Below are 12,020 nucleotides of genomic sequence, written 5' to 3' on the forward strand. Positions count from 1 at the left end.
TATATGGGGGGGGAGTTAGTTGCCATGCCCCTCAGAATTTTGGGTTTCACCTGGATTTTAAGCATCTCACTCAGATTGCTTAGCCCACCAAGATTTGCACAGGTTTCATTATATAGATTTTAAAAAGCTAAGCTCCAGGCCTTGCAGAAGCGGAGTTATGGAGCAAAATGTGCAGTCACTATTCTGCTCAAAAATTATTTTCAAGCCAGTTTACATAATATGCAATTAGGCACCCAGATTTGGAAAGCCAGAATATGGCAACCCTACACAGAGAGAGACAGAGAGAGAGAGAGAGAAAGAGAGAGAGAGAGCCCTCTTTGTCCTGTTGTGTAGTAAACAATTTAGTGCAGCCCGAAAAAGTTTGGCCTTTGTCTGAATGTCTGCCTATTCTGTACACTGTGTTGTCTGACAAGATGGAGTGTCAGCCAAACACCAAGGGGGCCAGATTTGGCTTTTAGAAAGCCAAATTCTGGCTTACGGCCCATTTGACCCACAAGTATACCCCCTTAGGTTCTGGCAACTCTGGCCGAGGCGCGTCTCTGTATGTACAAGCTGCCATAGCTTAGCAGTGCATTAGAGCTGATGCAACCAGCATCTGCTGCCCCATGCCTCTGCCCCCTCTGCCCCCAACCTAGGCAAGTATCCATGAATCTGGGTGGATATGTTGATGATGGCAGAGAAAGGTCTTTCCTAACTCTGCTGCCTGAGAGCCTTTCAGCTAGAGATGCTGGGGAATTGAACCCTTAAGAGTCCACACTTGAAGCATCCTCCTTTCAACTGCAAGTGATCCACACAGCCCAGTACAAGGGCTGTTCACACAAGCTTCATCCGAGTCGGAGGCGCGCACAGCCAAGGTGGGGGAGCCGTGGACGCTCTCGATGGGTGGGTCGTGTGAACTCGGACATCAAGGTAAGAGGAGATGCTGCCAGTCAGAGTTGGCATTAGGACTGATCACACGGCCCCCGTTGGGGCCCTGCCAGGGGTAGGCAAGCCGTGCGCACTTTTGATTGGTGGTTGTGTGACCTCCAAGATCAAGGTAGGAGAGATAGTGTGGGAAGTGGGAGCTGGGTAGGATGGGTGCATCCAGCCCAGATTCCATGCCCAGCATTTTATCAAGGCTGGACAAAAAGCCGCCCTGCCCAGCTCCCATGTCATCACTCTCCCCGTCTCCTACCTTGATCTTTGGAAACGTACAATTGCCGATCAGGAGTGTACGTGGCTCGCCGACCCTGGCTGGGCACTCCTGCTGCCCTGACGAGGGTCATGTGAACAGTCCTAGTGCCTACTCTGACTGGCAGCATCTCCCTGAAGTCTGGGGCAGAATTTTCTCAGCTAGGCTACCCACTCTCCTTTTCAGTTGGAGATGTCAGGAGCTGCGCCTAGGACCTTGTGCATGCAAAGCGTGTACTCTTCGGCGGTGTTACATTGATATAGATTGAGACAGTACTATCTAGCCCAGTACCGTCTACTCTGACTGGCAGCAGCCATCCAAGGACTTGGGCAAGGGTGTTTCCCCAGCACAGCCACTTAAAATCCTTTTACTGGAGACACCTGGGACCTTCAGCACATGCAGTGTTTGTTCTCTGAGCGATGGCCTCACCTTTTCCTTCTACCTGGCAGAGATAGTTCTACAGCTTGTTTTTCATTCCGCTTGATTTGTCCGCAAGCCTGTGACTCATATAACTCTCTGGAGCAGGGAGGATGATGCCCGTCTCTTTAGTTGAGCAAACAAGTCTGTAACAGTTAGTAGCCCACAAAATGTTTTACTAGCCTGCTTGCCTTCAGCACACTAATGTAAACCCATTTATTGTACATCATTGGAACATTGGAAGCTGCCATATACTGAGTCAGACCATTGGTCTATCTAGCTCAGTATTGCCTACACAGACTGGCAGCGGCTTCCCCAAGGCTGCAGGCAGGAATCTCTCTAGCCCTAACTTGGAGATGCTGCCAGGGAGGGGACTTGGAACCTTCTGCATGCAAGCCTGTAGGTGCTCTTCCCAGAGCGGCCCCATCCCTTCAGGGGACGATCTTACAGTGTTCACACAAGTAGACTCCCATTCAAAATGCAAACCAGGGTGGACCCTGCTTAGCAAAGGGGACCATTCATTCCTGCTACCACAAGGAGAGCTGATCTTGTGGTAGCAAGCATGACTTGTCCCATTAGCTAAGTAGAGTCGCATTTGAATGGGGGAGTACATGTGAGCACTGGAAGATATTCCCCTTAGGGCATGGAGCCGCTCTGGGAAGAGCAGAAGGTTCCAAGTTCCCTCTCTGGCAGCATCTCCAAGATAGTGCTGAGAGAGATTCCTGCCTGCAACCTTGGAGAAGCCGCTGCCAGTCTGGGTAGACAATACTGAGTGAGATGGACCAAGGGTCTGACTCAGTATATGGCAGCTGCCTATGTTCCTACGTTCCTAAGACCAGCTCTCCTCAAGAGCCTAAAATACTCTCTTTTGGGGTGGGAGGGAGAGAATAAGATCCAGTTCACAAAACCTCCTGGGCCTGGTCACTTGGGGGCCCTTTATTCCTGTTGTCAGATAGATAGATACATAGATATAAGTTTGTTCGGTCATGTTGTCGGATGTGTTGTGCAAACAGGCCAAGACCACACCCTGCCTTTGGACGATGAATTATTTTGTACAACAGCAATCCTGCCTGCCCCGCCCACACTCTGGCCTCTGCCCTGGCAAATTAGTTATGCTTTTTGTGTAATTCTCTGGGAACGCCTTTGGGGTTTTTTTAAAGTGTTTGCTATGACCTTTGGTTTACAGTGAAATAAATCTTATCTATCTCTTTAAAAACTGGGAGCAGGGAGGTGGAGTCTGATCTGCGGGAAGGGGATGGGGAAAGCGAAGCATCGGAAGAAACCCTGCAGGCTGACCTTATGCACCAAATATATCTTGCTCGCTGCTATGCAAGTGCAGAGTTGCACACCGCGCCCGTTGCAGGTTAGTTGGCAATTTGCCGTCCAAAGGTGAACAGTCAAGCTGCTGCAAAGTCACATTTGCTTTTAATCTCCGGCCTGTGGATTCTTGTGTCGCTGCTATTCCAAGCTTAACAGCAGCTGTACTCTCTCTGTCAATGCTAACCCTTGTGATGCTACAATAGTCATTGCCTAGAAGAACTGCTGGTTTGCCTTGAGAATTTAAGCCTTTCTCCGATAAGCCCCAAAGGAGGTTGGCTGATGTCTCTCCATGAGTTCCTGTTCTGTCCTGGCTTTCTGGCAATCCGCCTCCACTTTGGGTTGGTAATTCTGGCCAAGTTCTGCATCTGGTTTGATTGGAACCTGCGGTCACTCTTGTGCAGAGTCATGGGAGATTTACCTGCTTTTAGGTGAGGCTGGCTGTTGCATCTCTTTGCGAGTCTCTCCTCCAGAGTTGGCCTCCTCCTGGAGTCAGTTCTTACTCTTCCATATGCACAGTAAACTTTTTCCATGTGTAAAAGCTGACATTTGCCTCTGGTTTGGGGCGGGGGGGCAGTGTGGTCCCGCTGCCAGATATTTGGTGCATTAGCTCCAGTTACTGTTTGAACAATCTGGAAAATTGAAATGGCTCAATTAATTTTTTTTAAATCAGTTTTTAAAGGCTGGGGGAACCCTGCAGCAGGGAGTTGAACCGTTAAAGGCTGGGTTCGGTTCGGGTTTTTAAACTCTCGGGTTGAGGCGCTAACTTTAGAAGTGATTCAGTAACCGATTCAGACATTTAGAACCGTTTTGAACCAGGTTTGTGCAAAAAAGGAAGCAAACTCTCTTGCTGAGACATGTTAACTCTCTACAATAACTATTTAACATCAGAAAAATATTTGTTGTTGTCTAGAACTGTTGATTTTTGAACGTCTAAAAACGTTTTTGCATATGACAGGAGGAAATAAATTCAGAACATAAAACATTAATGGTGTCATTGGGAGCTGAGTACCTGGTGACTGAATTGCTTATTTACAAATGGTTATTACTCTTTGTTTTGGGGGTTCGGTTCTGGTGGAGATCAAAACCCCTCTGAACTGGCTTGTGGGTTCAGGATCAGCCTTAGTTCGAGTTAGCGAGTTCCCAGCTGCTTTTTTCACATAATATCTCTTGCAGTGTCCAAGATGCACGTGGTCAGGGGTGTTAGGGAAAGAGAGAAGCAGCCAAATCTTGTTGAAAGTATCCACATGGTTCCCTCAGTTTTACTGTCCAGGACAGCATGCAGACTCTTGGCTTTAGTGTTCTGCAGAGATGGGTTCATCTGGACATTGTCACTGTACAGTAGCACCTAATCTCCACCGTCATGTGGCCAGTGATGACAGTGTAACCTGGGGAGTTGCCACCCATAGGAAGCTGCCTTACACGGAGTCAGACCCTTGGCCCAGCTAGCTCAGAATTGTGTACCCAGACTGGCAGCGGCTTCTCCAAGGTTGCAGACTGGAGTTTCTCTCAGCCCTATCTTGGAGATGCCATGGAGGGAGCTTGGAACCTTCCTCATGCAGACGGTCTTCCCGGAGCGGCTCCCTCTCCTAAAGGGAATATCTTACAGCACTCACGTGCAGTCTCCCATTCAAAGGCAAACCAGGGTGAATCCTGCTTAGCAAAGGGGACAATTCATGCTTGCTACCCCAAGACCACTGAGTGAGAGGCCTCTGGTTCCAAGGACGCCCTTCTCCGGGGGAAAGGAGTTTGGTTGCGGGATGGATGCTGCCTTGTGGTGGTGAATGTGAATTGTCTGCTTTGCTAAGCTGGATCTGCCTTGGTTTCCATGTGGATGGGTGACTCCCTGAGAGGGCTGTCAGATACTCCCTTAGGGCAGGCCTGCTCAACTTCGGCCCTCCTGCAGATGTTAGCCTACAACTCCCATAATCCCTGGCTATTGGCTACTGTGGCTGGGGATTATGGGAGTTGTCAACGAAAAACAGCTGGGGGGCCTATGTTGAGCAGGCCTGCCATAGGGGATGGGGCCCTAGCTCAGGAGAAGAGAGCATCTTCTTTGCATGCAGAAGGCCCCAGGTTCAATCCCTGGCAGCATCTCCAGGTAGGGCCGGGAGAGACGCCTGCCAGCAACCGGAGAGAGCTGCTGCCAGGCAGTGTTGACCATACTGAGCTCGCTGGACCAAATATAAGGCAGTTTCCTCCGTTCCTATGTGCTCACGTGTGCAGTTTCCCGCTGAAAGGGAAAAGGTCGCCTGCAGGACACTGTGCCTCTCTTCCACAACCAGGGAAACTGGGTGGCTTAGCAGCCAGAGTGCCGTGTGGTCCTTGCTGAGTGTGGGAGGTCTTCTCCCACCCACGTCGAGGAAGGGGAGAGTGGGCTTTCTCCTCCCCCCCCCTAATTGCAGTGGGCCCGGATGTCTAATTGCCTTCTTTCTCTAATGCCATAATAGCCTTCAGAATTACATGAACTGATCCTCCATTGAGTTGCATGAATGCGCAGAGTGTGAGAGGCAGAACAGACTGTGCGAGAGACACCACTTAAGATCTTCTGTGTGTGGGAACCTACTCCGTCACCCACTACCCCTTATCCAAAGCTTCCCACCCATATCTCTAACTGCAGGCTGCTGGGTAGACAGCCGAGGCCCGTGCCATGCAGACTCTTTGGCTTTCCATAGCTAAGCAGGGTCCGCCCTGGTTGCATAGGAATGGGAGACTACATGTGTCAGCACTGGAAGATATTCCCCTTAAGGGATGGAGCCGCTCTGGGAAGAGCAGAAGGTGCCAAGTTCCGTCCCTGGCAGCATCTCCAAGATCGGGCTGAGAGAGATTCCTGCCTGCAAACTTGGAGAAGCCGCTGCCAGTCTGGGTAGACAATACTGAGCGAGATAGGCCAATGGTCTGACTCAGTAGATGGCAGCTTCCTATGTTCCTATGGTACTTTCCTGAATTGTCCCTCCAAAACTGCCTTTTGTAGTGCATTACAACGTGATAATGTCAACACTCTGTAATACTTTGACACCAGAATCAAGCAAAGATACCTGGCTGGCCTAGTTCTAATAGGTGAATACTAGTAGATGGCTAGACCTGCCTGCCGTGCATTTATTTATTTGTTTGTTTATTTTTTACATTTAATATCCCACTCGTCCTCCAAGGAGCCCAGAGCATTGTACTACATACTTCGGTTTCTCCACATAACAACCCTGTGAAGTAGGTTAGGCTGAGAGAGAAGTGACTGGCCCAGAGTCACCCAGCAAGTCTCATGGCTGAATGGGGATTTGAACTCGGGTCTCCCTGGTCCTAGTCCAGCACTCTAACCACTACACCACGCTGGCTTATTTAGAATTTGTCTAAATAACACTTTTAAATCCTAATGTGTTTTTATATGTATTGTGATTTTTATCAGTTCTATGGATTTTAAATGTTTTATATTTTATATTACGTTTTAATCTGTACACCGCCTAGCAATTTCTATATTCGGCGGTTTAGAAATTCAGTAAGTAAATAATAAGCCCCTCTTACAGCTACCCAGGCTGGTGGCTGTCACCACATCTTGTGGCAGAGCATTGCATAGGTTCTTCAATCTGCCCAGGATGCTGCCGTCAAAATCCCCCATCTCTTTCTGCGTGCTGACGATGTGACACCCGCCTTTAAACGGCTACGCTTTCTCTGCAAAGGACGTGCCTCTGAAGCCCTCAGTGGTTTTGCCTCCCCACTTAGCAATCGCGACCCCCTGTGTGTGCTTTCATGAGATCTCCTGCTCATTTCAAAGCCTCTACCCCAGGAAGCCCCGGGTGCTGGGGATGATGGGAATTGTAGTCTAAGAACAGCTGCAGGGCTGCAGCCCAGCTCTACCGGGCGGTTCTGCCTCCCTGGTCTTTGTGCATGGAAATCCCTCCTAGAAACAGGAACATAAGCCCCACCTCTCCTTCACTGGGCCAGTTTGGATGATCCCTTTCCGGCCCATGGGATGAGAAGGAGACATGCTAGGAGTGTGCTCTTGTCATTTCTTTTGCAAGCTTCCTAGTGGATGTCCTTGGATGTTGGGTTGAACAATCCTTCCCTTCGCTTAGTAAAGAAATGCACTGGGAGGGTGTCAGGACAGCTGTGCTCTCGGCATGCTCCCCTGTTAACCAAGCAGGCTTTTAAAAAGGGACGTGGTGTTGTGCGTAGAGCACTGGACTAGGCCTGGGGAGATCCGAGTTCAAATCCTACCACCACCACCGCTACTACAAATGCAGCATTTATATACTGCTTTTCGACCAAAGTTCCCGAAGCAGTTTGCATGGAGGAGTAAATAAATAAGAGGGCTCCCTGTCCCCAAAAGGGCTCATAATCTTAAAAAAGAAACATAAAGTGGACACCAGCAATAGCCACTGGAGGGATGCTTTGCCCGGCGTTGGAGAGGGCCAGTTCTCTCCTTACTAAACAGAAGAGAATCGCCACTTTTAAAAAGTGCCTCTTTGCTCTGTTAGCGGAGGGATCCCCATTCATTCCGTGAACCTTACTGGGTGACTCTGGAGCCCGTAGAATTCCACTCAGCCTAACCTACCTCACAGGGTTGTTGTGGGGACGAGCATAACCACGTGTATAGTGCTCTAGTCTCCTTGGAGGAAGAGCAGGATATAGACGAAAAAATTGTTTTTTAGAAGTGTCATCCGAAGCAGCCTTCTCTCTCTCAATCCCAATCCCAATCTCAATCTCTTCCTTCCTTTGCAAGATAGGGAAGAGAGGAGAGCTGGTCTTGTGGTAGCAAGCATGACTTGTCCCCTTAGCTAAGCAGGGTCTGCCCTGGTTGCATATGAATGGGAGACCTGATGTGTGAGCACTGTAAGATATTCCCCTTAGGATGGAGCCGCTCCCAGAGCAGAAGAGCGGAAGGTTCCAAGTTCCCTCCCTGGCAGCATCTCCAAGACAGGGCTGAGAGAGATTCCTGCCTGCAACCTTGGAGGAGCCGCTGCCAGTCTGTGAAGACAATACTGAGCTAGATAGACCCATGGTCTGACTCAGTATATGGCAGCTTCCTATGTTCCTATGTTTCTAACCCACCCTCAATCGACCGCTGCTCAATGTGATGACCAAATCGGTTCTCTCGCCCTCCCCTCAGGCAAATCGCACCTCGCCATTGTCCAGAAGGTGAACAACGAAGGAGAAGGTGACCCCTTCTACGAAGTGCTGGGCCTCGTGACGCTGGAGGACGTCATTGAAGAGATCATCAAGTCGGAGATCCTGGATGAGTCCGATATGTACAGTTAGGTTCCTTCCCAGTCCCAGCTGTTTGGAGATACGGGGATGTGAGGACAAACCCTCCCGGATCAGGCCCAAGGTCCCTCTAGTCCAGCATCCGGCTTCCCCACAGTGGCCGATCAGATGCCTCCGCGAAGCCCACAAGCAGGGCGTGAAGCAGCAGGCCCACCCTGTTACTTGGCCTTAGCATCTAGTATTCTGAGGTATCCTGCCTCTGAATATGGAGGTTCTATTTAGTTACCAAGGGTAAGAACGTAAGAGCCCTGCTGGATCAGACCAAAGCTCCATCCAGTCCAGCATTCTGTTGGGTGCTGGAGGAGAGGTGGTCTTGTGGTAAGGCAAAAGTAAAGTTGTGCCGTCGAGTCGGTGTCGACTCCTGGCGACCACAGATCCCTGTGGTTGTCTTTGGTAGAATACAGGAGGGGTTTACCATTGCCTCCTCCCACGCAGTATGAGATGATGCCTATAGATGATATAGGTGTTTCCCACAGACTGGGAACCATACCAGCGGGGATTCGAACCAGCAACCTCTTGCTCCCTAGGCAAGTTACCACTGGTTTTGCGGTAGCGCACATGAATTTCATCCGTGCTAAGCAGCATCCACCTTGGTTTGCATTTGGATGGGGGACTACATGTGAGTGCTGTAAGCTATTCCTCTTGGGGGATGGGGCTGTAGCTCGGTAGAAGAGCATCTGCTTGCATGAGGAGGGTCCCAGGTTCAATCCCTGGCAGCATCTCCAGGTAGGACTGGGAAAGACTCCTGCCTGAAACCTTGGAGAGCTGCTGCCAGTCAGTGCTGACAGTACTGAACTAGATGGACCAAGGGCTGACTCTGTATCAGGCAGCTTCCTGTGTTCCCACACTGGCCCCCTATGGAAATAGACAGTGACTCTTCCCTTGTGTGGGAGAAAGTAAGGGGTGCATTCAGGGACATGGTTGGGGTCCTGACCAAACCTTCCCCAGTTGAGAAAATGTCTGATGTGAGGGGTAAATTTTTGCCCCCTTTCAATGATGTTATAACTGTTGGTTTTGAACTCACTGGGAGCCATCAAAAGCCATACCAGTGTGACTGAAACTTAAGGGAGGGCTTTTCAAGCTTGGGTTCCCAGAAGTAGTTGGACTACAATTCCCATCACCCCCAGCTCCAATGGCCTTTGGGGCTGGAGATGATGGGAGTTGTAGTCCAACAACATCTGGAGATGCTTAAGAATCTCTGACCTAAGGAGGTCTGGGAATAGGGGGAACACATGCCACCTCCTGATCAAGGACATTTGTTTCTTTGTTTGTTTAACATATTTATATACGACCCAAAATTGATGTCTCTGGGCAGTTCACAACAAAGCAGTACAAATTAAAACAAAACTAAAACGCTGAAACATTAAAATAATTCAAAATTTAACAAAATGTTAAAGACAGTAAGTCTAATTAAAAGATTAATTAGGCTGGGCGAATCAATGTGTCTTAACTGCCTTCTTAAAAGTTGTCAGAGATGGGGAGACTCTTATTTCAGCAGGGAGCGCATTCCAAAGCTCTGAGGCAGCAATGGAGAAGGCCTATCCGCAAGTAGCCACCGGACAAGCCGGTGGCATCTGCAGACGGGCCTCTCCAGATGATCTCAATGGGCGGTGGGGCTCACGGACCCATAACCTGATTTCTGAACCATTAGTAGGCCCACATTCCCACCAGTTTCCAGACTTCCCTCTGTAACCTTGAGGACTAGAGAACTGCATGGGAACCCAAGAAGGCATCTAGATTGGATGATGGGCACATGGATCCATGGAATAAACACAGCTCGAAGCCAGATCTGTGCACAGGCGCCTTTCCTCTTAACACCTTCCTCTCTCCCTCCACAGCTGACAACCGCACCAGGAAGCGGGTGAACAACCAGAAGAGCAAGCGGGACTTCTCTGCATTCAAGGACAACGACACTGAGTCCAAGGTGAAGATCTCCCCGCAGCTGCTGCTGGCAGCTCATCGCTTCCTCTCGACAGGTAAAAGGTCCCCTGGGGAATCCCCTCTACCGAGATGGACCCCCGGATGCTTAACCTGGTAAAGGTTACCACTTTGTTTTTCTGCAGAAAAAGTTCCTTTTCTGCAAATGCGCTATTTCAGGAGTTCCCAACCAGTGTTCCCTCTAACAGGGATTCCCAGATGTTGTTGACTACAGCTCCCAGAATCCCCAAGCAAAGGCCATTGCAGCTGGGGATTCTGGGAGCTGTAGTCAACAACATCTGGGAATCCCTGTTAGAGGGAACACTGCTCCCAATCTTTTTTAACATGTGTACCCCTTTTTTTCGCAAACCTTCAGCTTAGATACCCATAGAAAGTGTGTGTGTGTGGTTTTAGTTGTGTTTACTAAATATAGGTCAATTGTGCTACATCGGATCCCAGGCGATTTGGAGGGTCTAAAAATGTCCCAAATCAATTTTTTTCCAGAAAACCCACGTTGCTGCCATCCGCTCTGGCATGCACACACACACACACACACACACACACACACACACACACACACACACACACACTTTTAGCACAAAGATGTAGAATTCTCTGCTCATCTCCCTTGGCTGCCTTAACTCAGAGCCCATCAGATCTGCTGCCCACAATCCACTCAAATCAGATTTCAGAGACTAATATGCAATCCATACGGAAAGGTCATCCCCATTGTCTCATTCAAAAAGTACAGAGGATTTGCTTTCTCGGCAAGAGAGCCCTTTATTATCCTGTCTGCTGTGGCTTTCTGACTCAATGGTCATTCTTGCTGTTTGATTTTTCTCTTCTGTTTCTCACAGCAAAAGCAACAACCCCCAAAATATTGCCAGGGTTTGTTTGTTTGTTTGTTTGTTTGTTTGTTTGTTTGTTTGTTTGTTTGTTTGTTGCAAGGGGAGTGGAATTGTTGCCTGAGGTTGGACCCGAACTGAAAAAAGAGCACTGTCCTTTGGGGCTGAGGACACATTTCATGTGGGGTACCAGGTTCATTTTACAGTTCCCTCCCTCCCAAGAAAAAAACCTCAAAGCCAGCTTAGAGGGAAAACTCTTCACCTCTGGAGGCAATCCATTCCACAAGAGGGGGGGCAGATATCTACATAATTATCAGAAAATGCCAGAAGAAGGGCAGGTATGCTGCCCAAAGCCCTGGTCAGAAGCTAGCTTTAGGTCTGTGAGTTGTGGTTAAAAGAAAGGAAAGGTTGTGCTGTTGAGTCGGTGTCGACTCCTGGCGACCACAGAGCCATGTGGTTTTCTTGGTAGAATACAGGAGGGGTTGACCATTGCCTCCTCCCTCACAGTATAAGATGATGCCTTTCAGCTCCTTCCTAGATCTCTGCTGCCCGATATAGGAGTTTCTATATTCTGGGAACACACCAGCAGGGATTTGAACCAACAGTCTCCTGCTCTCTAAGCAGGTTCCTTCCCCATTGCACCATTAGGTGGCTCCTCTTGTAACAAGCATGAATTGTCCTCTTTACTGAGCAGGGTATTCCCTGGTTTGCATTTGAATGGGAGACTACATGTCTGAGCTCTGTAAGATATTCCCCTTAGGGGATGAGTGGAGTGGAAGAACACCTGCATGCTTGCATGCAGAAGGTTCCAAGCTCCCCCCCTGGAAGCATCTCCAAGACAGGGCTGAGAGAGATTCCTGCCTACATCCTTGGAGAAGCTGCTGCCAGTCTGTGAAGACGCTGGGCTGGATGGACCAAGGGACTGACTCGGTAGAAGGCAGCTTCCAATGTTCCTGTGTTTCCCGAGGAGCCATTTTGAGTGCCGCTTGAGGTGTGGTGGATCAAGGCCTCCAATCCCCCCTTACCAGAGTGGCCGGCCAGCACACTCTGTGGCTACAAGTGCTTCCTTCTCCTTAGCCTTCAAGTTGGCAACT

General features: G+C 49.4%; 1 protein-coding gene across 1 annotated transcript in view; it reads left to right on the forward strand.

Annotated features, from left to right (window-relative positions):
* CNNM4 (cyclin and CBS domain divalent metal cation transport mediator 4) overlaps window positions 1-12,020 on the forward strand; it is a 56,561-nt gene that overhangs the window by 28,279 nt on the left and 16,262 nt on the right. The window contains exons 2-3 of the mRNA XM_053270113.1: window positions 8,010-8,153; window positions 10,003-10,140. Coding sequence (XP_053126088.1) covers window positions 8,010-8,153; window positions 10,003-10,140 — 282 coding nt within the window. The remainder of the gene's footprint in view (window positions 1-8,009; window positions 8,154-10,002; window positions 10,141-12,020) is intronic.

The sequence above is a fragment of the Hemicordylus capensis genome, chromosome 8, assembly GCF_027244095.1.
Source record: "Hemicordylus capensis ecotype Gifberg chromosome 8, rHemCap1.1.pri, whole genome shotgun sequence".
NCBI lineage: Eukaryota > Metazoa > Chordata > Lepidosauria > Squamata > Cordylidae > Hemicordylus > Hemicordylus capensis.